Source organism: Tachysurus vachellii, chromosome 22, assembly GCF_030014155.1.
Source record: "Tachysurus vachellii isolate PV-2020 chromosome 22, HZAU_Pvac_v1, whole genome shotgun sequence".
Lineage (NCBI taxonomy): Eukaryota > Metazoa > Chordata > Actinopteri > Siluriformes > Bagridae > Tachysurus > Tachysurus vachellii.
Window position 1 is genome coordinate 5994127 of NC_083481.1, and position 27609 is coordinate 6021735.

Sequence of the window (27609 nt, forward strand, 5' to 3'; positions counted from 1 at the left end):
CAATTCATTTCTATACATCCAACATGATTTGAGTGTGTGTTTTTAAAGCCCTGAGTAAAATCTAACACCAACAGACACTTTACCACTAATTTATTCTACCATGCACGTTATATGTTGCCTAAATTTAATTCTATATTGATACTAAACACTCAGTACACAAATACTAGGGGATGTGGTAGCTTAGTGTTTTTGGACTACTGACTGGAAGGTTGTGACTTTGAATCCCAGGTCCACCAAGCTGCCATTGCTGGGCCCCTGAGCAAGGCCCTTAACCCTAAATTATAAAATGAGATAAAAATGTAAGTCACTCTTTATAAGAGTGTTTGCCAAATGCCTTAAATATACACAAATAATACATTTAATACTAATGTAATTGGTTTATTTTAATACTACATGAATTGATCACGCTCACTCACTACAGTACATCATTCAATCTTGTAATTAGGAAACTTCTTTAAATTAAATTCAATTAATTAAGTGTATATTAATGAAGTATATGCAAAGAAATCATTTTGTTTAAAAATATTTTTATGTAAACAATACATAATATTTTTTCTTAAATCTGACTGAACACATTTTTTTTTTCAATGTACGGCAAATATGTTTTATATTGATAATTTAGATAAAAATAATGCCTAGGATAGGAGAAGGAAGTTGAGCTTTAGGCACGGCGTGTACAGAGCGCTGCAGCTGGATTAATTTATGGAAAATAACCTGATGGAAATCTACTATATATTAAAACGCTGTGTGTCTTGTAATTTTATTTGACATGGTGTTGTTATATCATGGAGGCTGTGACAAAAAAATAAGAAACTAATTAATTATTGTGCTGAATCGATCCATGGTCTATTATTTATTTATTTATTTATTTATTTATTTATTTATTTATGATGTTGTTTTGTTTTTTATCAGCATCCCAGAGAGAGAGAAAATATTTATTTATTTATTTATTTATTTATTTATTTATTTATTTATTTATTTATTAGACTCATTCTATTATTATCACTTGCATTATATGAATGAATATTCAAATGTTCATGACTTCAATCAGCACTAGCAGGAAGTATAGGGACATGGCAGAGGTAAGCTGTTTGATGGACAATATGGAATATGGAAATAAAACTTTGAACAGTGATTTAGGCTCGTGGTATATTAAGTCTGTAGCCTAGTGAATCAGAGCTCATGCATTCAATGATAGAGACTTAAGCACTTATGTAGGTCGCTATAGATGAGGGTGTCTGCCAAATGCTGTAAATGTAAAGGTAAATGCAAAATTGTGTTTCTTCACGAATCAAACAGGAGCAGACAATAGTTTTCAGGCCATTTTTTACCTCGCAATATTGCAATTAAAAAACACAGTTTATAGCTTTATCCAGAGAGACTTACAATTTACAACTTACAACAGCTTATCTCTTTTGTACAACTGAGCAGTTGAGGACCATACTTACTCCCAGCACTGGCACCGAACTCGTTTCTGATGTAGAAATATTATATTGTGTGTGTGTGTGGGGAGGTTAAATGATTAAAATATATTTAAGTCAATGAGATTCACTAATTTCACCGTTTTTAGTTGTTTCGTAATTAAAACATACTGCAGTAAAATCCAGGCTTCTTAAGCAAAATATTACACAGGCTACAAGAGTGTGAATGATATTTACAGGTGGTGTTTATACAGCTACAGAGGATATAGTCTTCACACTGTTTCCATTTCATATAAAAATCAATAAATAAATAAATAAATAAAGAAAAGAAAACATCACGTCCCTGATTACATGTTCAGTATACTGTATTTCATTTGCATTCAGCACCAGATTACATTTCTTTATTGATCTACCTAACTCTTCTGACAGCCGGCATTTTTATGAGCTAAAGCTATCAATAATCTTTCCCTCTGTGCAGATTTTATATCGATAATTAGAGTACTCATAAATCCCTGCTTAAACAGTTTAAAGATTTCACATGCATGGATCATGTATGTTGGGATTTAAGAGACACTAATCAGGTACTGGCAGTAAGTTTTCTTATTTATTTATTTATTTATTTATTTATTTATTTTTAGATTTATTTATTCATTTATTCATTTAAACATGAAATGTATTTATGGTATACATTATTATTCAAATTATCTTTTATTTTATTTATTATTATTATTATTATTATTATTATTATTATTATTATTATTATTATTATTATTATTATTATTATCATTATTATTATTATTATTAATTGCTTTTTGTTGTTGTTGTTGTTGTTGTTGTTGTAGTGTTTTTATCCTAATCCAGAAGAATGAAAGTCAATGTACTGTAAGCTTTGGAAAGATGCTTTTTAGGAGATTCATTATAGGTTTCAATTGCAGAGAAAAAATCTTATGTAACATCTGAGTGTTAAGAGTTACAGTATATTGGGAATTCACTGAAACTAGACAGTTTAAGATCAGAAAAACATCCTCTGGTCTTATCCAGTACAGTTTTGTTTAATCCTGTGCCTATTATAATCTCAGAGTCCTGGCTGACAAAAGTGGAACCTGAAGAAACCTTCTCCCGTTGTTGCACATCCACCTCAAAGTTTCTAGATATTGTTCTTTCTGAGATGATTTATGTTCATCATAGTTGTAAAGACTGGTTATTTCAGTTTAACAGTTCAGATTATCATTCTTGCTGTCATCTCAAACCAGTCTAGCCATTTTCCTCTCTGATTTATTGGTTCCCCTTTGCTGTTACTAATATCCACTCTTCTGAAAAGGCTTTTCTTTAGATCTTGAGAAATAGCCTTGGAGAATTTCCCATTCTGCTGCAAGAGCGATCAGCAGTGTCCAGTGAGGTAGAGGTCAGGTCTTGGTGCAGGTTATTTGAGTCTCTAAATTTGGCAAATCTTGTCTTCTTGGAATTCACTTTCTACACAGGAACACTGTTCAACTGGAAATGAGTAGGGTCTTTTCTACTGGCTACACAATAGGCTATTTTCATATCTTCACCAATTTTAAAAACATGGCAGACCACAGACATGAGTTCATTTTCAAATTTTTTTACAAATTTTAACATTTGTAATCCTCCAATCGCACACAATAGACGAATTGACCAGACTGGGAGACTCTATTGCGGCATGTCTTGCATGATACTTTAAAAAGACACTCGTATTGTTGCCATAATTCAAAAAACTTGTGTTCCTTATCAATCCTTCATTTGGCTTGGGATGTGTTGTGATGCACTGCCATGTTTGTGAGCTGCAAAGGTATGCAATACTTGGTTGGTGAGGCTTCCTGTGCTGCTTGACTCATAGGCTATTGTTTGTCTCGATCAAGAGCAGTAAAATAATTATATTGACACCACACTTGATTAATAAGCTTTAAATCAGACAAACCCCCACAATTACTGGAGGGGGAAAATAAGGCCCATAAAATGCCATAAAATCATGTAGTCTGAAGCCAGCCTTAGTTCTAGTAAAGGGAAACTGTAAGGCAACAGCATCCAAAGACATTCAATACAATTGTGTGCTTCCAATTATATGATAACAGTCTGGAGAAGGGTGTGATGGTTTGTACAAAGGTTTATAGTTTTGGCTATATTGTGTATATCCTCTTAGACTATACAAAGAACTATAATGAGAGAAATATTTCCTGTGAAGACTCTTGTTGCCTTACAGTTTTTGTAAAATTGGCCTTCTATTCTTTGTGCATATCAGATCCCTGCAATCCATCTAATATTTTATGTCACTGCTATGAAAAATACTTACGAGTGCCGACACTGCAAGTCGGCCTGACACGAAATTATTGATATTTGTAATGTCTGCCATTCAATATAACAACATTCATAAACACTCATATGTCTATTGACATTTAGATTTTGTTTTGGAGCACACATTTATTTCCTGGGTTCACTGTTATACATCAGCCCAGGGGAAAAACAAATCAGCTTCTGCTCAAAGCTCTTAAAAACTATGGAATGTCGCAGAATATTCATGCCATTTTAGGTTTTAGGTAAGAATGTTTTTTTATACACATAGCTTGTTGGTATAGTCTTTTTGGTATGGATAAAAATTCTAGGTAGAAAAAGAAGTGAGGTGCTTTTTGGGTGCCATTTTGGGCCTCATTGTGTTGCTCGTCAGTCTCTTCAAATCCATCCATTCATCATAATTACATGGTGGGTTTATCTATGTAACCCAGCCTTCGATGATCACTTCCATTCTTGATGATGCCTTGTACTGCTTTATCTTATTAGTATAATGAGCATGACAAACATTTCTACATGTATTTCTGAGAGGAAAACACCCCCGTTCTTCCGCTTTATTTTCTTCCTCAGCAAGCAAAGATCAGAGTCACTCTTAACTGAACAAAGCTTGATCATTACATGTTTGACAGCATGTATGTAATATCGTGAACAAAAGATAATTAGTTACGTTTCACTCCTTTTTTAGGGGAGCTTTTCTTCACTTTTATAGTTTTCCCACTTAGCACAACAGTAGTCGCTAATTAACTATGAAAGGCCTTGTGGGTATTTTTGAGATCAATAGAACTGTGGTGAATGAAGGATTGTTTTGTGGACGGTGCGGCATGGTGGTGGCAAACGGCCACGTCGGTTTGTTTCAGAACAAAAGCGGGGTCCGGAGGCACATTTGCTTTAGTAGTAGAGGAGCAAATCAACAGCTATAAATTATTTCTGATTCAAGAGTAGCTTAAAGAGACAGTCCTACAACACTAACAAGTAATCAGTAATAATCAATCAGTAATTTGCTAGTGGGATGCTGTTCCTAGCCTGAGGTGATTGGAATTAATTTCCAGAAACAACAAAGCCCAAAGATCTGTAATATATTTCAACCAGCAAACACAAAACAAAACAAGGGATTGGTAAAATGATAGTGTGTTTCTGAGACTGGATGTGCCATTGGTGTGTAGAGCTTGAGATTGTAGTTTGTGTTGGTCATGTTTGTAGGTCATAGTATGAGAGTTAGAGCTCAAACACAAAATTGACCCAAAATATACTGTGTATTAGGGGTGTAACACAATGCCACTGTATATCTATTTGTGTTTTTAGAGCTCCAAACTGAGATCCCTATCTGAATTCAGATTTAAGTGTGCATGGCCTAAACCAGAGAGGTTTGTTTGTTTTAACATTATATTTGGCCGTAACCGTTATACCACCACTGCAAAACCCCAAAACTGTCAGCAAGGTGTTTAAAGTCAGGTTCGACAGTTCCTTAGCATCAGCTATATCACTCCAGTTCAGATTTGGTGTCTAGTAAAATATGCATCAATTTTAGTTATTCTTAGTTTATTCGAACTTGTCTGTGATCTTTTTTAACAAATTTATTTGCTACTATTTCCCAAAATGTAAACAAATGAGTTTTACTGATTTAAAGCACTGTAACCCTTATCATGAACTTACTAATGATGCAGGTATAAATGCTATTTAAAATAACAACAACAATAACAAAAACCTCCCAGTCGTGCCACTATTTTGTTGTGTCCTGATCAAATATGCACACCTCTAGTCTCAACCAGATGCTCTATAATTCATGTTTTTTTTTGTTTTGTTTTGTTTTGTTTTGTTTTGTTTTTTTTTTAAAAAAAGAAGCGTGCCTCCAATTTTTTTTCCGTTAAAGGGCCTTTTATAAATACAGACATTTTCCAGTCTTTCTTTCGCTTCGTAGTAACCTGTGACTCACCTGCTGGATCTGTTTTCCTCAGGCATCTTTCATGTCTAAGCCACAGAACTTCCCTGACAAGAATCCCATTTCAAAGTGCATGTCCTCAGCTAGATGGTTCTGTCAGGAACCAGGACATGATTCACCACAGGACTTAACCTTGCCCCATGCTAGCATCTCTGCAGTAGTATTTTGAGTTCAGATGCACTGATTAAGTTAACTGGCATATGCTTAAGGGAAGTCTCTTTACTGTAGGCCAGCTGGCGAGATTCCCCGAGGACGCCAGGGAGACTTCGGAGGGCAAGCAGTGTCAAAGCAGGAGTGCTCTGCCACTAATTTGCAGAAGATTGGAAAGAAAATTGCAAAAAAATAAAGAAAAAAGGAAAAAGGTACAATTTGCTGTAGGGCAGCAAAGATATACCTCAGGTGTACCTTGGGCAATCATGCTGTAATCTCCCTAGGGATGCAATTTGCAGTGATCCCTATTCTTTTTACTCGGTCAATAGGAAACAAGTGTTAAATTTTAGTGCTTACAATATTTCTGGGTTATATACAGTGCCTTGAAAAAGTATTCACACATTTGCCTTTTTCCTATTTTGTTGCATTACAACCTTGAATTTAAATGGATTGATTTTCGATTTCAAAAAACACCCGAAGGGGGTGAACACTTTTGCAAGGCACTGTATATGCCACATAAAAGTGAGTTACATATAATTTTTTGGAGATTAGAGGAAAAATCAGTTAATGGAATCTAACAAGCGTTAACGTGTGAGTTCCTTCAGTTATTGGCACCCTGTGGTGCAGGCGGACGTAAAAGAAAATAAAAAAACCATAATAATAAATAGATCGTGATAAGAAATTGTGCTGTTTGAAAAAGCCCTTTGTGAATAACACAATAACTGTTTCCGTATCAGTGCAACACTGGGGGAAAAGAAGTGTGCAACTGGGGAAGATTAAAAGCATTTTAATTAAGTCCCGATAAGCTTCTGTTCTTTTGGTGGTTCCTTTTGATGGTGTCATAGATAATAGCCCAAACCTACTGAGACTCCTCAACACTTTAGATCTTGTCTGATACACCAACCGGAATTTAGTGAATATTTAAAACGCCTTGATGAGTGCTGGATAGGGACCGGTTTTTGCCATGTTTTAGTGTACATGCCATTAAATACAACACTCTTACTAACCTCTGAAACGCAGCAGGTGAAACATCACCTGGTCTTATTCAATCTTCAGCTGTATAGTTTCAGTGAACCAGAGAGTCCACTTATCTGACAAGACTGGAACCTGATGTGGTCTGTTGTTGTGGCAGACCATCCACCTCAATGTTTGGTGCATTTTAAGATGCTTTTCTGCTCTCCATGGCCTTCCTGTCAGCTCAAACCAGCTCTAATCTCATCAACAAATTTTCTGTTGTTGATGATATTCACACACTTTATGTAAGCTTTATTTGAGCTTTTTAGTTAGAGTATAGTATGTGCACAGAATCAGAATTTTATTCACCATATATACATACAGTATTTACATGCGTTGCTGTTTGTTAAGAGCAAACACACTGATCCCCAACGCACCTCTCATCACAACACCACACATTTACTATATACAAATATTGCACCTAATGTTCGAGTATTACACCTTAATCAGAAATAATAGGCTCAGGAAAAATTTACAATTCATTGGAGGTAGAAATAGCAGCTGAAGGCAGTTCAGAAGGCATTTACTGTGATATATACTAAATAATAGCAATAATTCATAGTAATGACAAAATTAATAGATAACATATATTTATAAAATAGCAATGCAGTGTACCAATTACTATTAGTAACATTAACATTTAGTGCACCTCACCTTCACACCCTCATGGGCTTCTTGAACATCACACTGCAAATCTTTCTCTTTTGAAAAGGTTTTCTACTAGATTTTAGAGCTTGGCTGTGGGAATTTACCCCTTCAGTCACAACAGTAGAAAGGTCAGGCACCAATGTTGGCTGAGGAGGCGGTTAAATTCATCCCAAAGGTGTTAAGTGGGACTTGAGTTCTTCCTCACTAACCTTGGCAAACCATGTCTTCATGAAGCTTGTGTTGTGCACAGTGGCACTGTCATGCTGGGACATGTTTGGGGGCCAATTAGCTCCAGCGAAGGCAGACAAAAATATTTTAGAACATTTTGTGGAAACATTTGTACATAAGTAAATTTTTTGCGTACTTCTTAAAATAAAGTGTTAACATTTGGTCTAATGTGGGTCTCACTCTATAATGACTAATTTAAATCCAAGTGTCCCTATCAACCTTCAGAATTGATGTAAGCTGTAAGATTTATAATGTCTGATTATTTGGCCCAAACGATTTTCGATGAAGATGAAATGTTATGGATTTTGTTGAGCTATTTTTTAGAGCAGTTTTACAGATCACGTGGGTTACCTTGGGTTTATGAGACTGGGCAGAGGACGAGCGTGATGTAGTGAGAGCCTTTTACAGCATGAGGGCAGATGATGACATTGCTATCTATACAGGGCAAAGAAACAAGCATACATAACCTTGATTATAAACGTGCTTGTAAATTTCTGTGTGTACATTTCTGTCAAGGGCTTTTACAGATTTTATTTTGCCTTATGGACAAACGGCTTATGGAAGTTTTTTGAAACAGCATTTAACATAATCATAATTATAATCTTTTCCACTTGATTGCTGACATTTATACAATGTACTTATGCAAATGAGGCACAGTCTAATTAAATATGGATATATTTGCATTTTTAACAAAACCAAAAATCTAGCCTTTTGATGTTCTAATTATTATGCGCTATTCATTTCAATGCAAAGACACTTTCAAGTGAAAAACTTTTACATAATACTTTGTTGGCAAATGATCATGATTGGCTAGTCAAGTAAATACATTATACTTAAGTTATAAAATATTTTATCTTTAGTGTAAATTCTAAAATCAATTCAACAATTATGAACATAAATTCTTTGTAAGATTATTTTACATAGAGATTTATAGAGATAGTAAAAAACTAATTTTAATCTAATTATAAACAAACAAACAAAAAAAGATATAAAACGAGGTTTTTAGTTATGAATAAAAAAGATACTTTTGTGGAAAAAAAATCATTTCTAAAGGAAAATAATATGTATATTAGGAAAATGAGTTTTAATGATTTACTGTTCAACATGATGGGATACTAAGTGTACAGTGTCTTTTTTAAAGATTCAGACAATGTGGTGGTTGTGAATAAAGTTAAATGTAGTTAAATAAACCGAAATATTTTTTTCTCTCTTTTTACTCTTCAGGTCAGGAACGGATAGGCATCGACTCCAAATACGAGCAGGAGGGGAAGGTGCAGTTTGTGATCGATGCAGTGTACGCCATGGCACACGCCCTACACAACATGCACAAAGATCTGTGTCCTGATCAGTCAGGCATCTGTCCTGAGATGGAAGCTGCCGGGGGCAAGAAGCTGCTTAAATACATCCGCAACATTAACTTCAACGGTGAGTGAATAAAAAAACATCTCCGTGGCACAAGGAACATCATGTGGTGAGACATGAACAAAGGCTCAGGCGTCAGCCTTGTAATATTGAAATATTGAAGCATGATCCTTGCTATCGTGACTCTGTTCTTTGCAGACTGTTACTTGCATAATTGTGCTACAGTCGGGCAGAAGATCGAGATAGACAAAATATTTACATTATGGAAAACCTTATTTTGTCTATTTACCTGCAAAAGCAGACAAACCTTTAAGGAAGACTAAATAAAAGCTGATGTGATCTGTTTACTGAAGTACATTTTTTTTACAGCTGGCCTCTATTAGAATAAGAATTCATAAAAGCTTATGTAGGTTTATACCAGTTGTTATAACATGTTTATGTAATTACCATGTAGCCCAATGAACTCTTACTCTTATTCTTACTTTATGACATATTACACAAGATATTCACTCCCTCAGTGAGATCACACTTAGCATTGTCAACATCAGTCAAAAGTCGTGCACAGTTCATTCCACCAAACTCCGTTTTTTTTTTTTTTTTTAGATTTCCAGAACTTTCTGAGCCAGGTTCTTTTAGTAGCACCTGGGTCACCAGTTTAAACACCAGTTAAGACCCAAGCACAAAAAAGAATCTGGATTTCTGCCAAATGTAAGACGATGTTACGTAATTGTATGAGACTTTTTGATATGAAAAATTAAAACAACTAATATGATGATTATATGAATTGGATGATAGCCAACCTTGAATTAAATGCACTGAATGGCCAAATCTTTGTGGAAATGTAACCATATGAAATCGTAATAGGTGCACATTTTATCAATTATTTCACTTGCTGAATTTTATTTGATGAATTTATCATTTAATCATAGGAATTTTTTTCTGCTCAGTCAAGTTTATTCATAACCATTTCCATGAACAAATTGGTCCCTAAGATGAAAAATGTCTTTAGTAAAAAATTCTGTCACCTTCTGGAGTTTAAAGGAAACTGCACTGTTAATTATTTTATTGATTATTTGTGTTACTAGGGCTGCAGTTATCGATTATTTTAGTAATCGAATACTCTATTGATTATTCCATCTAAACTAATTTGTTTGCTGTTTAAAAAATACATTTTTATTGCTATAGTTGCATACATTAATTACTGAAAAGACCAAACCCATTTAGTGCAATATTTGCAGCTGCGTGTCTTTCTTCAAGGGGCATCATGATCAGGCTGCATGTGTGTGAGACACTATGAACATGAATGACGCTTAGGATTTCACAAAATGAAGCTAATTTGGGGACATAATAACTAGCCACCATATTGATTTACAGTTCTTTATAGTCACTACATATAGCCTGAATAAACATACATTTTTACGAGTTACAGTAAATTGACTAAACGAAGCTTTGAGGCAAATAATTTGCCTCGATGATTTTTTTTGTATTTGTATTCAGATCACTGTCTTCAAATTTCAGTTTCTGTCAGACAGATGCAGTTGCAGATAAGGCGGGTATATTAACACATTGGAACAGAATCCAAATGATCAAGGGTCAATGATCAAGGTCAGGACAGGACAGGTCAACAACCAGAAAGGGCAGAAAAGAGCAGGTCAAGAAAACCATTATCTGTGAAGATAGGCTTGGAAGCAAAAGTTAAAACATACTGCCCATATATTTTGCGATATCAGTATTTGTGTGAGAAACTTTTCAACTTTCACTTTTCACTTGACTTTGGGTGAACATAGAATTGGGAACAGATGATAAAGGAGCCTGGGACTGTAAAAAAGTAAGTAAAGGTGCATTCTGGGAAACATATTCTGATGTAGTCCATGTTTGTATGGACTTTTATGGTCTTGTTTGTGATACTTGTGAGTTGGAGTCCAATTTCTGTGATGAGGTGATGGCTACTGTACATTGAACTGTACTGTACTAGTTAAACGGGCCAAAATCCAAAGTCTAAATCTCACAGTAAAATTGCAGTATTAATTCCTGTTTCCATGCATTTAAGTCAACTTAAAGTCCATGTAGCGAATATTTATTTATTTATTTATTTATTTTCCTTCTAATGCTCCCATTTCATGGTGGCCAGAGCAGATCACGTGGTCTACATATTAGATTTTACACAGGTTTTAAGCCAGATGCCCTTCCTGATGCAACCTACCCATTTTTATCCAGGCTCGGACCCGCACTGAGAGTTAACTCTTCAGTGGCTGGGTTAGCTCCCTGCTTGGGAATCCTACCTGGGCAGATCTTACTCTGCTTTTTTAATAAAATTGACCAGACTCTCAACGGTGTTCATTTGCTGTTCAACTGGCTGTGAAGTTGCTCTCCTTGTAAGCACAGACATCTCCTATTAGATGTACCAACAAATAAATCCAAATGTATTAAACGTGTCTCGACAGCCCCAGCCTCATTTCCTGTAGCACACATACGAACTTTATGACTGATGATTCGTCATGGGCTATCTGGAACACAAAAACAATGCCTCTATACACAACACATGCAAAAGATTAGGTTGGATATCTTAACCCTTAGATGTATAACACATTCGAATGCAATATGTGTACCAGCAAAGAAATAAACAAGCAGTAATTATGGTTTAGTAGCAAATTGAAAAGGTGGTATTATCTGTTCTACATCATCAGTATTCAATATTGAATATAATGAGGACGGATACACAGCATGAAGCTCAATAACACACATGAACAAACTTGCCTTACAAATAAATTAGGCTTCCAGCGAGCAGGAAATTGTGTATGGATAAAGTTGTGAGAAAAACTACTAACCCTAAATTTACATTAGTTTTTTGATCATCTGGCTTTGTAACAATTGAGTACAATCATAACAGGACAATACAGGAATAACACAGCTCTAAACTGATAAATGCATATCCTCTGTATTCTTATCCTATACATCAAGAATACCATGCCTTAAAAGCTCAATTAGGAGGAAATACAGCAAGAATATCACACAGACAAACATTTTTTTAATATAATAAGTGCTAGTTTAAGTATTTCAGGAAGAGGTAGGTCTTCACCCGAAGACAGTCAGTGACTTGCCTGTTCAGGGGTTCAAGGGGAAGTTCAGTCCAACACCTCAGTACCAGAAAAGAGAAGAGCCTTGATGCATACAGTACATAGAGTGCCTTGTACATTAAGAGGTGTTGGGAGGTAAGAGGTAAGAGGACACTGGAGCATCAGTGTTTTAAGTCTGACATGTGCAGCAACCAGAAGGTTGAAAACAAGTCGTAATGCATTTTGGTTTATTTATAAGAAGTCAGACTGCGTTCAGAGGTAGACCTACCAGGAGTGAGTTGCAGTAGTCCAGTCTAAATGGCAAGAGACTGAACAAGTGCTTGAGTGGCCTGTGTGGATAAAAATGGCTGAAACTTGCTGATAGTGTGAAAGCCCAGGAGCAGTGCTGGCTCAAGTGGTTAATTCTCTGGGTTGTTGATCAGAAGGACAGGGTTCAAGCACCAGCGCTGCCATGCTGCCACTGTTGGGCAACTGAGCAAGCTGCTCCTGCAATCCGAGCAAAACCTCCCCAGTTGAGATATGTGAAGAAAATAATTCCACTGTGCTGTAATGTAAAGTATATGTGGTGTTAATAAAGGCTTATTTGCCTCAATTTCATTTCAAGACATACTGACATGTCAAAGTGTGTCATGTGTCTAAACCATCTAGGGTGTTTTGTCTAGATACACATTTTTATTAAATTAAGAGATCACAATTGATCATATTCATACTTTTCTTTTTTTTAAAAAAAAAAAAAAAACACATCAAGTCAATCAACCATTTTGCCCATTATTTGGTTTTCCAAATGTGCTATGGAGCTATGAAGGTGATGTAGCTAGCAAGTCTGTTTGTTCTTACACCTTAACTTGCATCCAGTTCTTCATTACTGACAATGACAATTTGACTAGCAACAGCTTTTATTTCTAAAATCCATCATTTCTATTTATATCACCGGATTATTTACTAGTAAAAGATGAAAAATCGTTCATTTGAAGCTGGCTTACAGTCATTTTTTTTTTCCTCAACGTTCAAAGGGTTCTTCAAAACCGTAGCCTTGAGCGAGATCATGAAACAACTGAGAAACCTCAGTGCATACTAATGAACCTTGATATATGTAGAAGGTCCAACACTAAAACAAATATTTCTGTAAGATTAACATCTTAAAATCTTAATATATGGTCAGAGGAAAAATTCAGTACATTAATCATATGCAACTAAAATGATGTTGTTGGTCTAGTTCCATTGTATCTGCTTTCTATTTATTTATTTATTATTTATTTATTTATTTATTTATTTATTTTTGGATTCTTACCACCGAGACAGTGTGCCATTGTTAAAAGAACAGAAAATCTTACACTTTACGGACTTTCTTCAGCATTTTTAGAAGAAAAATCCATTTGTCAAAACAACATCTGAAACCAAAATCTTCACAGACTTCCCATGAAAAATGTATTCGGTTCAAAATCCTTCTTCTAAAGCATTCAGTAATCTTGTTCTACTATATAGTTCTGACCTATCCTTTCCTTCCACCCCCCTTCACACTGTGAGATCTTTCTTTTCTGTCTTGTCCCTTCATTTAAAACTTGGAGCTTCCCTGTTTAAACATTTTCTACATTACACGTTCTTTTCATCATCACTGTAACACTCTGACAGTCCCACAAATTCTCTGGATTTAACTTATTCACTGAAAGTTTTGTGTGAATAAAACCCCAAACCTTATAAAACCTGAAAAAAAACCCAACATTTTAATATGGTGATGGTTGTTCCAATAAATTCATCAACCGCAGTGTGAAACCTAAAAAACAAAACAATTAGTACAACTGAAAAGTACATGTGTGAAGTCTATTTCTAGCAGCTGAATATAAAAGTGCACCATTTACTAGGTAATAACAGAGCATATATGTAAAAAAAAATATACATGTTCCACTTCTTAAAATGCAGAATATTATTACAGTCATTGTTGTCAATTACAGCTTTCAGAAGTCTATGTCTGAGAACTAATACAGTTTATGCAGCATTGTGGTTTCATTGGTCTATTCCCTCAATTCCCCAAGGTTATGAAGGTCTCTCAGTTGGATTCACGTGTACAAAATAAAGTTAGGAGGTTGGCTAGGCCATACAAGCACCATCAAACGTAGTAGAAACTCAGTGTGTTTGAGTTTGTTTTCATTTTAAAATGTTTTCTCACCAGATTCATTCATTCATTCATTTTCTACCGCTTATCCGAACTACCTCGGGTCACGGGGAGCCTGTGCCTATCTCAGGCGTCATTGGGCATCAAGGCAGGATACACCCTGGACGGAGTGCCAACCCATCGTAGGGCACACACACACACACACACACTCTCATTCACTCACGCAATCACACACTACAGACAATTTTCCAGAGATGCCAATCAACCTACCATGCATGTCTTTGGAACGGGGGGAGGAAACCGGAGTACCCGGAGGAAACCCCCGAGGCACAGGGAGAACATGCAAACTCCACACACACAAGGCGGAGGCGGGAATCGAACCCCCAACCCTGGAGGTGTTCCCTTTCTTGAAAAAAACACAAGCTGGAAATCTTGCCAAATATTTATATTTTTATTTCTAGATTTTTATCTTTATTAATAAAAAAAAACAAAAAAAAAACAATACATTTTAAAATGTGTTAGAAATGGGCTGATTTTGGTTGTGGTGCAGTGTTCATTACTCTCAAACTGCTCTTCTGGCTGCTTTCAGGTAATCCTGCAACTCCTTTATATTAATTAAAAAAAGACAGAAAATGAATTCATTTGCATGTTTGGGTGAGATGGTGGGAGGTTGGGATTGTATTAGTATGTTACTGTGTTTAATTTGGAATCCTATTTCTCTGTCTGTTCCATCTATCTTTCACATGGCTTTCTATTTTTTATCCTCGTGTCATTATCAGTAGTCTGAGCTCACATTGTGATTGTAAAGCTCAGCACACATATCCAGGTTCCTTGAAATTTCCACATGTCTATTAGTTAGTTGTAGTGACAGCTAGTTGGTATGTAAGGTTTTCATTCTAGCCCTGTAAACTTTTGCTATTTGTTTAAGTGAAATCATCCTGTCCAGTCGTGACCAGTGATGTTTATTACGTTATTATTATTAATTATTAATATTAAGATTTTGCTGGATTTATATCTGTAACAAGATTTAATTGTTCAAATATTTGACATGTTTTTGTTCTCATTTATGAATACATACATTTCAGTTTGTGTTAAGTATAAAGTCAAAAGACCTTACAGTAGGTACATTTTCACAGGAAGTGGATTAAATAATAATTAAAAAAAAACAAAGTGTCTTTTTTTCTTATCTGTAGTAATAATAATAATAATAATAATAATAATAATAATAATAATAATAATGTGACACTTTTATTGTTTTTAACCTACAGTGGTGTGAAAAAGTGTTTGCCCCTTCCTGATTTTTTATTTTATTGCTTGTTTCAGATCATCAAACAAATTTAAATATTAGTCAAAGATAACACAAGTAAACACAACATGCAGTTTTTAAATGAATGTTTTTATTATCAAGGGAAAAACATAACTGTGGTTTATCACATCTGAATTCAATTCCAAACACAGGCCTGATTACTGCCACCCCTATTCACAATCAAGAAATCACTTAAATAAGACCTGACTGACAAAGTGATGTAGACCAAAAGATCCTCAAAAGCTACACATCATGCCGAGATCCAAAGAAATTCAGAAACAAATGAGAAAGAAAGTAATTGAGATCTATCAGTCTGGAAAAGGTTACTGTATAAAGCCATTTCTAAAGCATTGGGACTCCAGTGAACCACAGTGAGATGGAACAGTGGTGAACCTTCCCAGGTGCAGCCGTCCGATCAAAATTACCCCAAAAGCGCAGTGACGACTCATCCAAGATGTCACAAAAGACCCCACAACAACAGAAAAAGGCCTCAGTTAAGGTCAGTGTTCATGACACCATAAGAAAGAGACTGGGCAAAAATGGCCTTCATGGCAGAGTTCCAAGACGAAAACTGCTGCTGAGCAAAAAGAGCATAAAGGATCGTCTCAGATTTGCCAGAAAACATCTTGATGATCCCCGAGACTTCTGGGAAATACTCTGTGGACTGACGAGACAAATGTTGAACTTTTTGGAAGGTGTGTGTCCCATTACATCTGGCATCAAAGTAACACCGCATTTCAGAAAAAGAACATCATACCAACAGTAAAATATGGTGGTGGTTGTGTGATGGTCTGGGGCTATTTTGCTGCTTCAGGACCTGGAAGACTTGCTGTGATAAATGGAACCATGAATTCTGCTGGCTACCAAAAAATCCTGAAAAACAATGAAGGCCATCTGTTCGTGACCACAAGCTGAACTGAACTTTGGTTCTGCAGCAGGACAATGATCCAAAACATACCAGCAAGTCCACCTCTGAATGGCTGAAGACTTTGGAGTGGCCTAGTCAAAGTCCTGACCTGAATCCTATTGTGATGCTGTGGAGTGACCTTAAAAAGGCGAGTTCATGCTCAAAAACCCTCCAATGTGGCTGAATTACAACAATTCTTTTATTATCTTTATGTTATCTTTGAATAATATTTAAATTTGCTTGATGATCTGGAACATTAAAGTGTGACAAACATGCAAAAAAAAAATTCAGGAAGGGGGCCAACACTTTTTCACACCACTGTATATCAATAACCCCCCTTTTGTTTGTTTGTTTATTATTTATTTATTTTAATAATCATCACTAGGGGGCACAGTGGCTTAGTGGTTAGCACGTTCGCCTCACACCTCCAGGGTTGGGGGTTCGATTCCCACCTCCGCCTTGTGTGTGTGGAGTTTGCATGTTCTCTCCGTGCCTCGGGGGTTTCCTCCGGGTACTCCGGTTTCCTCCCCCGGTCCAAAGACATGCATGGTAGGTTGATTGGCATCTCTGGAAAATTGTCCGTAGTGTGTGATTGCGTGAGTGAATGAGAGTGTGTGTGCCCTGCGATGGGTTGGCACTCCATCCAGGGTGTATCCTGCCTTGATGCCCGATGACGCCTGAGATAGGCACAGGCTCCCCGTGACCCGAGGTAGTTCGGATAAGCGGTAGAAGATGAATGAATGAATGAATAATAATCACTACAAACTTTGCTCTATATTGGCTCTACAGTTTATGTGACAGAAATTCTCACAGCCTCCACTATTTTTCTTCTTATGGTTCATGATGTCTCTCTCTCTCTCTCTCTCTCTCTCATCCTTTACTCATGTATCATGAATATCTCTCCCTCATGCCAATAACACAGCTAAATTGCTCCTTCAAACCGCTTGTGATGTTCCACGTAACCAGGCTAGTTAACAGAGACGTCATGAATGACTTTGAAGCTGCAATTTAGCCACGATTGCTGACAAAGAGTTCTCGAGAAGAATAGTTACCACTTTGCTGGCTGTGTGTCACACTGACTCTTTGAGATGAGCGAGACACTCTGTGCATCCATTTTCTCTTGCCGCAGGTTCTCTGACTAAAAGCCGAAACTGCAGCAGGTGGCACTACAGCGCGGGGATAATGAAGTGCAAAAAGCTCAGCAGCAGATTGCCCAGCCCTTGTGGCTCAGTGTGGCACAGCCATTTCATTCTTGTGTAGCGATTCAGAATCACGCCTTAATCGCTTCTTGGCCCTTATGTTTTTTTTTTGTTTTTTTTTTGCTGCACCTTCTTTTTTTGCCCTGCTTTTTTGGGAAATGGTCGACACATACAACAATGGTGGCTGCGATAAGCTCAGGATACACTGTCACATTTTTGGCGATCAGAGCAGGTGGAGAAGTGTGAACAGTGAGAGATTTGTCAGCTTGTACAGCTCATTAAAGGGAAAGGAAAAAAAAATCCTCATTTACACAATTCTCCAAATGTAGTTAAACAGCCAAGACATGTTTGACGTCCAACATTTGCTTTTGTAATTTGCACAAGGCTTATGCAGATACTTGGTTTATGCACAGAAAAGTCTCTCGGGTACAGATACCATCCCAATCAGAACTGTGTCTGTAAATATTCTTGAAATGAAACGGTGCTAGAAAAGGTTCCTTGCTACAAAATCCTGGACAGAAACTTAGATAGCCTTTCTTTGGACAGAGAACCAAGAGAACACTTTCTAGCAGGCCAAATCTTTATAGACTTTATATATTAGTTGATGCTGTTGTCTGTTCGGCTGCTCCCGGTTTGGTGGTCGCCACAATGGATCATCCAATATGCATACTGTATTTGATTTTGGCACAGGTTTTTACACCAGATGCCCTTCTGAAAAAACCTTAACCAGAGACCAGAAACATATTCATGAACCAGATAAACAGATGTGAGAATCAACAATAAACTAGTGTGAGAATCTCTTTTGAAGGGAGCTGTGAGTTAGTGTACAATTGTAAATGAGTGAAGGACTAAAGTGCTGCTGCTTCACACTAGTGAAGAGATGCTTAACTCAACCATAAAGCTTTTTATTTTCAATTGATTGAATTGAAGAGAGGGGGGCACGGTGGCTTTGTGGTTAGCACGTTTGCCTCACACCTCCAGGGTTGGGGGTTCGATTTCCGCCTCCGCCTTGTGTGTGTGGAGTTTGCATGTTCTCCCCGTGCCTTGGGGGTTTCCTCTGGGTACTCCGGTTTCCTCCCTTGTTCCAAAGACATGCATGGTAGGTTGATTGGCATCTCTGGAAAATTGTCCGTAGTGTGTGATTGCGTGAGTGAATGAGAGTGTGTGTGTGCCCTGCGATGGGTTGGCACTCCGGCCAGGGTGTATCCTGCCTTGATGCCCAATGACGCCTGAGATAGGCACAGGCTCCCCGTGACCCGAGGTAGTTCGGATAAGCGGTAGAAGATGAGTGAGTGAGTGAGAGTGAGTGAGTGAATTGAAGAGCTAAATAAAATGGGGCAAGAGGGCAGATATCTGACATCAGGTTGGAAAGTGAAGATAATCATTAGTCTAACTGATTGGAATGATCAGCATGAAATTTCGGGTCATCAGAACAAATGTGTCATGGACATTCCTCAAAGTGAAAAAATGTAAAACATTTCCTGCTTAACCATCTTACAGACATGCTTACTGATATGATATCTTTTGCCCAACATTGGCAAAAGTGTTTTAACATTTTGGGGGTGAGAGAAATCAGATTCTAGAGAACATTTGATTGGACAGAAAAACTAATGTGAAGCAGAAGTGCAGAATGATGTCATCAAAATTGCTGATATGTAATTTGAATGCATCTGTCTTCTAAATGTAAATGTTGTTATTTCCTTTGGTGCACACTAGCTTATAGTAAAATCCACAAATTTTGAGAGGTTTATGTAAAAATAATTGCCTTGTATTGCACATTTACAACAGAGCCATAAAAATCATCCATCATCCACCTACCATGTCTTGGTCAATTGACTAAATGTAGGACAGGTACATTTTTTTTTCACATCTGTTCATTTAACAGTAATGCATTGATCAAATTTACCATAATTAGCTCTATAAAATGTTTTTAATCCTCTAATGATGTGAACTATACCAAGAAAGCTGCAAGCTCTGTTCGCACTTCTCCAAACCCAACTTAAATTGAGTACAAATGAGAAATCTTCATCTGTATTCAGCTGAAGTAAAAAGACTGACCTTATCATTGTCATTGGTTTTTGTTCCAAACCATCAGCTTTTCCAAGAAAGCAGACAAGGGACCTGAAAGAGTGTCAGGCCCAAACTCCTCACCCAAGGGCTGCTTGCTCTTTTTTTATTCCTAACCACAACAAAAGAACACTTTTCCTATTGAGACTAGTGAATAAACGTCTTCTGAGCAAGCAATAGCCTGTATAATAGCCTGGCAAAAACAGAACAAGGGAAGATCAGAGAGTGCAGATTTCGACTCTATCCCTTTTCTCGGCTGAGAAAAGTGTTTGCGATTGTCTGTAAAAAGCATGTGACGGAATGTGAAAGCAGAACAGCGTGGGCCACATATAAATTTCCCTGCTCAATTGGATCTCCATACTTTCTCATCTAAGTCTAATCTACTGTGCTGAATTCACACCGTGATGATCATTATCACCAAAATGAATCTATGTTGCCTTTTAATTTTGGATTTACTTTTTTTGTCTTTTAGGAAGCGCTTCAACTTCGGTGACGTTTAACCAGAACGGAGATGCGCCAGGGCGGTACGATCTCTTCCAGTACCAATCTTCCAGTTCCAATAACAGCTTTCCGGGATATAGAGGGATCGGACAGTGGACAGAATCACTCCAGCTTAATGTGAGTACAGTCTACTGAGGTAGTTTGCAATTTGAAAAGGAACACAACGTCTACGTCTACATTGTCTAATCTGCTGGCATCACAATACAGTTATACACTCTATTTGTTTACATTAGTATATACACTTCCTGATCACTTTATAAGGAACACTCTTCTGTAGGAAGCACCTCTGTTTGTATTTAAACAGCCTCTATGCATTATAGTGTGGATTTCACAACTCCGGCACTGCCAACACTGCCAAGAACAATTGAGCAATGCTGATATTAAAGGCTTTAATCTTCTACTGGATTCAGATCCGGTGACTAGGAAGCACAATGAAGAATGCTGAACTCATTTTCATGTTTATGACACTGACAGTTTGAGACGTCTCTCGCTTTGTGATCTAGCACATATCATGCTGCAATTAACCATTACAAGATAGGTTTATTAAGATATTGTGGCAATAAATGGATGCACATGCTCAGCAACAATACGCAAATAAAATAGGCTGTGGCCTTCATGGGTCCGTAATCACTGTGCAATTTTTCTTATAGTAAAGTCTTTTGTGTGTGAAAATCCCAGGTTATAAGCCACGGTTATAATCAATAAGATCACATTCGGATGGTTGATGTGAATATTACCTGAAGCTGCTGGTCTGTATCTTTGTGATTTTATGCACTGCAGTACAACAGGATTGGCTGATTAGATGCTGCATGAATGAGAACAGGTGTTCCTATTACATGGCCTAATGGTTAGAGAGTCTGAATCCCAACTCTAAGGTTGTGGGTTCGAGTCTCGGGCTGGCCACGACTGAGGTGCCCTTGAGCAAGGCACCGAACCCCCGACTGCTCCCCGGGAGCCGCAGCATAAATGGCTGTATGTCACGTCACTCACTCACTCATGTATATATATATATATATATATATATATATATATATATATATATATATATATATATATATATATATATATGTGAGCATTAGTGAGTGAGTGAGTGACGTGACATACAGCTAAGTATGGTATGATATATATGTCCTGCCCGATGTATACATACATATGTATTCATATACAGTATGTATATATGTATGTATACACTGGGCAAATTATCAGGAACAGTCTATCTACTTGAGCAAACTATTCTCTATTCCATTCTATATTAACAGGAACTGATAGCAAAAAATACTTGCAATGCATCTTACCATTTGAATGTTCAAATTACTGTTCAAACTGTGCCTGCTAAATGTACTCTGTGAGGAGCAAATTGCACTTCAAAAGCTGTCGTGACATAGTAGGAACGGTCAACCGCAGAGTTGTCAAGAAATTCGGGATTAAACAGGAAATGCAGCATCTGTAACAAAGAGGTAAATGTGTCGATAAGTGAGATACATTATGGCTCCCCTGTCAGTACCGGTGAACAGGGTGGAGGGCATTAATGTGATATGGATGACGTGCCATTTGACCAGCTGGATTTAAACAACGGGCAGGCAAACAAATCCAAAACAGAGAGCACAAACAGAAACAAGCACAGTCCAATAGCCAGGGAAATACAATCCGCGATACAAACTCTGTAATGTAGATCTGTCTACACTCACAGACTCCTTACAAAACTCTGCATCATATCAAACTGTTTTTATTTTGTCCACCATACAACACCATGGGAATCATTTGTTACTACAAACATCAATCTATTGTCCATCAGTGATGCTGTCAGTACTGACCAATCAGAAATCCAATCACCAATCACCTTCTGACAAATCACAGGCGAGAGTTCTTACAGTAAGTCTGTGTTAGTGTGAACAGATTTGCCTTAAAGCAAAATCAATAAGAGCCATAAATTACACAATGACATTTCTCTCTCCTGATGGGGCCAAGCACTAAATAATTCACTTTAATTACTCATAATATGCACCATATGTGGGAGCTTTGTGGTCTTTAGTTGATACATCGATGAGTGTTTCGTTCGCCTCTGGTTATTAAAATTCATCAAGCATTTCAAGACAGTCTGTGAAATCCTTTGAAAGAACTGGCAAACCTTTTCTATCTTTTCCTCTGATCGTGTATAACAGCGGATGCAGATTTGCTTCATTTAGGTTTGCTGCAATTAGCCATCATATAGTACGTGTTACTGAAGAAGGTTCATTTGCAATTATTTAATGTATAAAATCAAATTTTAAGCTAAATGCTTGGTCCAAGGCTTTGATTTATGGACTGCAGCTACAAGTTATCTTGTAGCTTAGCACTATTTTGGCCAGTCTTGCTAAAACTTATATGTAAGATAACACAAATATATCTTGTCTTATGTATAATACATACATACAATACTTGCATTGATGCTTTTTCTAGAGCACAAGTTACCAGTGGAGATCTTCCTAAATACTTTAAACTCTTTCTTCATTTATCCCCCACATTTCACCCTGGATTATTGTCTGTAGATAAATTCTGTGTGTTCTCATCTGGGTTTCCTAGCATCTGCTGGTGTTAGTAGTTTGTTGTTGCTGTTAAACATCTAAAGCTTCGAGCTATGTCTCTATTTTGTTCTTGATTGCTTCTTGCTTTGTTTTGATGAATAAAAAAGTCGGCACCGGAAAAAAAAAAATCCATGGCTGCATCTCAATCAGCGCTCTAGTTCAGTAGTCAGGGCACTGATCAGAGTCTGCTATTTTCCTTCCAAGGCACTGGAATATGTGCTTCCTAAAAATCCCACAATAAACCTTAATAACACGGAGCATCAGTGCTCACTATGTTCCCTTACTGGAAATCATATTTTCTGAAAGCTCTCATTAAAAAAAAGTTACAGATTGTTATAATTTTTGCTTCATTTAACGTTCTGTATTTGGTTTAAGAGTCTAAGAACTTTTAAGAGATTTATTATTTTAAAAATTCACTAACTAGCCTACGATTCTGCTTGAAGTAGCATGTCAGAAATGTGTTATTAAGCTAAGAAATTAAATGACCTGTAAAACATATAGTTGCTGTGTTTGGGTTTTTTAAGTTACATTAAAATATCATCGAAAATTAGTCAATAAGTAGTGAGCCATTAGTGACTCCTTACCAGTGCACCAGCTCATGTACATGATATACTGACTCACCACCTAGGGAGCTAGAGAGCCCACTGAGACATGCCCTATGATCAACCTGAAGATTATTCTCCTATTACAGCATGGATATAATGGTTTGTTCATCTGATACCATAGCAAGTGACAAATTATTAACATTTTTAAAAATCTTTTAATTAATGACATGTTCTTTTAAGCATTTATTGTAATGTAGTGAAACATCCATGAAACAAGCTAGTTGCTGTTATCGCTTATATTATACTGTAGCAGCTAGAAACTTTCAGTACATCAGGAACTATTTATTGCAGTATTTACTCTTTTGAAATGAATAGGACAAAACAATACAGCTTGTTAGGTTACTAAGAACAACAAAGCCTAAAAGCCTGGAAGAAATCATAGTGACTGTTACAAAGCGCTGACATCGGAGACTCCTACAGTTATTTATGTACTGTACGTATTAGATAAATGTCTTCTTTTGTCGTTTCACCAATTATAAATTTTTTTTTGCTAAATAACTCTAAACATTTAGTTATTAGCATGTTTTAATTATGAACAAGTTGTTCCGAATGTGCTGTTGTTATAGAAACGTTAACACATTAGGACACGCACATTAATGGAAATGTGCTAGACAGGAAATGAATCAACACTTTCTGACTGATCAGAACAAAAAAAAATCCATAATTAAAAAAAGTCACTCTTCATTATATTTTGTTTGTTTTACAATTAGTGCTAACTCCATATCTTGAAATCTTTATGTAGAACATCACTCCTTGGGAGTTCGTTTTAATCACCAGCAGATGCATCGATTACTAATTACTAAGAGAGCCGCCATGTCCCAGTTCTGCCCTGCCTCCTGTTATTGATCATACACACTTTGGGATTAATGCCAGGCAACGCTGTCATTCAGTTGACGAAGAACAGATGCAGAAAAGAGGTTCATGTTTGCTTTGCTGTCAAATACAAATAGAGTGTAAATCTCCTGTGCAGCACAGGGCAGTTTAATGGATTTCAACATGACTAAAATCAGTTCTAACATTATCAGGTTCATCTGATCGACAGGCGGTGCAATGGATTCCTCCCTCAGTTCAGTTAAATAGGAGCTTTCAGGAAAGCTGGACTAATTTCCAAATAGGAGAAATTAATCATGGCACTTTTTTCCATCAATATTGCTGGAATATTGGAATATAACGAACCTTATCTGCATTGATCTTGCTTATTATGATTGTCTCTTAAGCTCTAGTGGCTAATTTGCTGTTTTTAAAAATTAAAATTAGGTAAAAATTGAGAGTGTAAAAATTAAAATTATTTGTTAAAACAAGAAAAAAATAGTTCTGCGAAAATAATAGTCGGGACATCATTCAAATTTGCTTTTTAGTGCAAATCTACTTCTTTAAACAAGAAACATTTTCTGTCTGAAGTCTTTAGTTTTGATCTACAGCTAATTAGGGAGTAATATAGCTAACAACTGACAAAGGAACATGCTTTTAGCCATCACTTTAGTATAATAAATATTTGCTTAAAAGATCTAAAGCCAATTTGTTGAGCATAATCATTTTGTGATAATACACATAAACACATCAAAATATAATTATGCACTACAAATTGGCTTTAAATTGTAATTGTATTAAAATAAGATTTTTTACTATGGGTTTGATTCGTGTCAATTTTTCCATATGTTTTGGGGGTTTCCTCTGGGTACTCCTGTTTTCTCCCTAGTCAGAAGACACGTGTGGTAGGTTGTGTGTGCGGATTGTGCCTTGTGAAGGACTGGCAACCTACATTGTGTCTCCGGTCCCCTGGGATTGACCCCAGGCTCACATTCAGAAAAGGAATCTACATATCCATTGCATGAAAACACAGATAGAGCAAGAAAGAGAGAGGGAAAGAGAGACAGAGTGAGAGAGAAAGAAATCACTAGCCAACCTGAGCATGCAGAGCAGCATTAGCAAGTGTGGTCAATTAAAATAACGGCAAGGTTCCATGGAGTTTACACACACAAAATTCAGCGCAGTACAGAGAAATACGAAACAGAAATCCACAGCATCTTGCCCTTATTTTGTTGTGTGTGTCTGAATTTAATAGAAGCTGATACTCTTATACAGAGCAAAAGTCAATATAGAAGGTGATAGTCATGGTCATGTGTCAATGTCATGTGTGAGACAACAATTTGTAACATTTGTTCTATACAGTATGTGCTTCTCTTATTACCTTAACCCTTTTTACCAGAACACCGGCATTTAATCAGACATTGTCACATGAATGATTTTATAGCTGGAATAAATCTGATAGAAAATGAGTCAGGACACTGTTGGCCTTCGGTGTAAGACGTTTGTCTTTACCTCAGTTGGGATACACAGAGGTTTAGTGGTTGAAGATAACACCTTCAGATGCTTAGGAACAAGTACTTGGGGCATCTAAGAGAGAAGAAATGGCTTTGAAATCACCATTTACTTTGAGGATTGGTGTTGGACTTATAAAACTTATAAAAGAGTTTATAGAGTAAATATTGAATGATTAAGTGAATGATTTCAGACTAGCTTTTAGTTATTTTAGTTACAAGTACAGCGGGTAATGTGCTTCATATATTCAGCTATCACAGCATGTCTCAGCCTCTTTTTTTTATTAATTATATCATGCAAATGTATTATTTTTCAAAAGCCAGTTCTTCCATAGGTCTCAGCAACATCATTACTTGCTTTGTGAGAATCAGGGACTGTGTGTGTGAGAGAGAGAGATAGAGATATACAGAGAGAAAGAATTCATGTCTCCGGGATGCTATTGAGTCACAGATGAGGAGGCATGTTCAAGGATCGCCCCCGGCTCCGATAGCAAATGTCATTTGCACATCACGCATTCCTTTTCCCCCTGCCGAGTAAATCTGCAAAATGGCAAGAAGGTTCAGCTAACACTCAGGCGACGTTTGAATCGTGTGTGGACTTGTGTCGGCATTTTTATGAAAGCACAAAGCTCTTCTGCTCTGCTGCAGAATATTGTCCCTGGACTCCAGTGCATAGACAGCAACTTAAGGTCACATTGTAATAAGATTTGCTTGGAGTTTCATGGACAGGGGAGTAAAAATGATTGGATGAATAAATGAACGAATGAACGAAAACACCTCTTGCTTACCTCTACAGTACCAACACAAATTTCTGGCTCCTCTAGGCAGATTGGAAGATAACTACAGCATGGTTGTCGGGTTGATCGCGCTTGCTTACTGGGTTTGTGATGAGAGCCAGCACTGAATTCATTCCCAGGAGAAAAATACAGTGACTAATGGTGAGGTGGGCTATTACAGAATTCATCGGGTTGCTTAATGGTGGCTGTGGATGTGCAAGATGTTCTGATGTGTTCTCTGCTTGCTGCAGAGGCTTTAATAATTAAATGGATTCCATTCTATGAAAAAAATTGCACCTTATAAAAAAGGTTTTTATGTATACTGTACTATCTACAATTTGTCCCATGGAGCAAGTTGCACTATGAAAAAAAAAAAAATCAGCTTTTTATTGATTGTTATTATTTTTCAATTGGTTTCACATCAGGCAAGTTATCCATGAAATGAGGCAGATGTATCAGACGGGATCGTATTTACCAACAACTTACTCCTTTTCAGTCAAATGTCAAACTCGTGAGAAGTCAAACGGAAACCTATAGAGATATGACCTTTAAGATGATCACGTTATTATCATCAGGAAGAGATGATTGATCATGAATGCACTCCGGGGGTGTAACTGACTACACTTCAGAATTTGAATAAATAGATAAATCTTCCTTAAAAAAATTCAAACCCAGATACGAACAGGAAATGGATTATTGTAGGGTTTATTAATATGAATGTGCAGCATTGGTCCCTAGTAACTGCCTGATCGGGGTCATGCTTGTTTAAGTCAGGATAGTGGTTTGTTTATATTTTGGAAACTGAAAGCTAGTTGGAACAAACTGAAATTTGTTGGAAAATTTCACAGAAATTTCCATCTCTCTACCGCCATCTCTTCCTCAGAATTTTTATAGTGTTTTTTCAGTTTTCTAGCATTAAAAAAGAATACTGGACCCTAGAGTACATAGAAAAACATGCACATAGAAAAATATGCACAAACCTTCAAGTCCTGGAATAAAAAGGTGTACAAATAACATTACAGTGAGACAGACAAAACTAGACAAGGTAAAAATATATAAATAGGTGTATTTTTAATTCATGGAATGATTGTACCAGCTCCATTT

General features: G+C 36.7%; 1 protein-coding gene across 1 annotated transcript in view; it reads left to right on the forward strand.

The window, feature by feature from the left end:
• The window catches only part of LOC132837926 (metabotropic glutamate receptor 7), a 218721-nt gene that overhangs the window by 136191 nt on the left and 54921 nt on the right, over nucleotides 1–27609 (forward strand). Inside the window, exons 6-7 of the mRNA XM_060857929.1 lie at nucleotides 8932–9132; nucleotides 20211–20356. Of these exons, the coding sequence (XP_060713912.1) occupies nucleotides 8932–9132; nucleotides 20211–20356 (347 nt within the window). The remainder of the gene's footprint in view (nucleotides 1–8931; nucleotides 9133–20210; nucleotides 20357–27609) is intronic.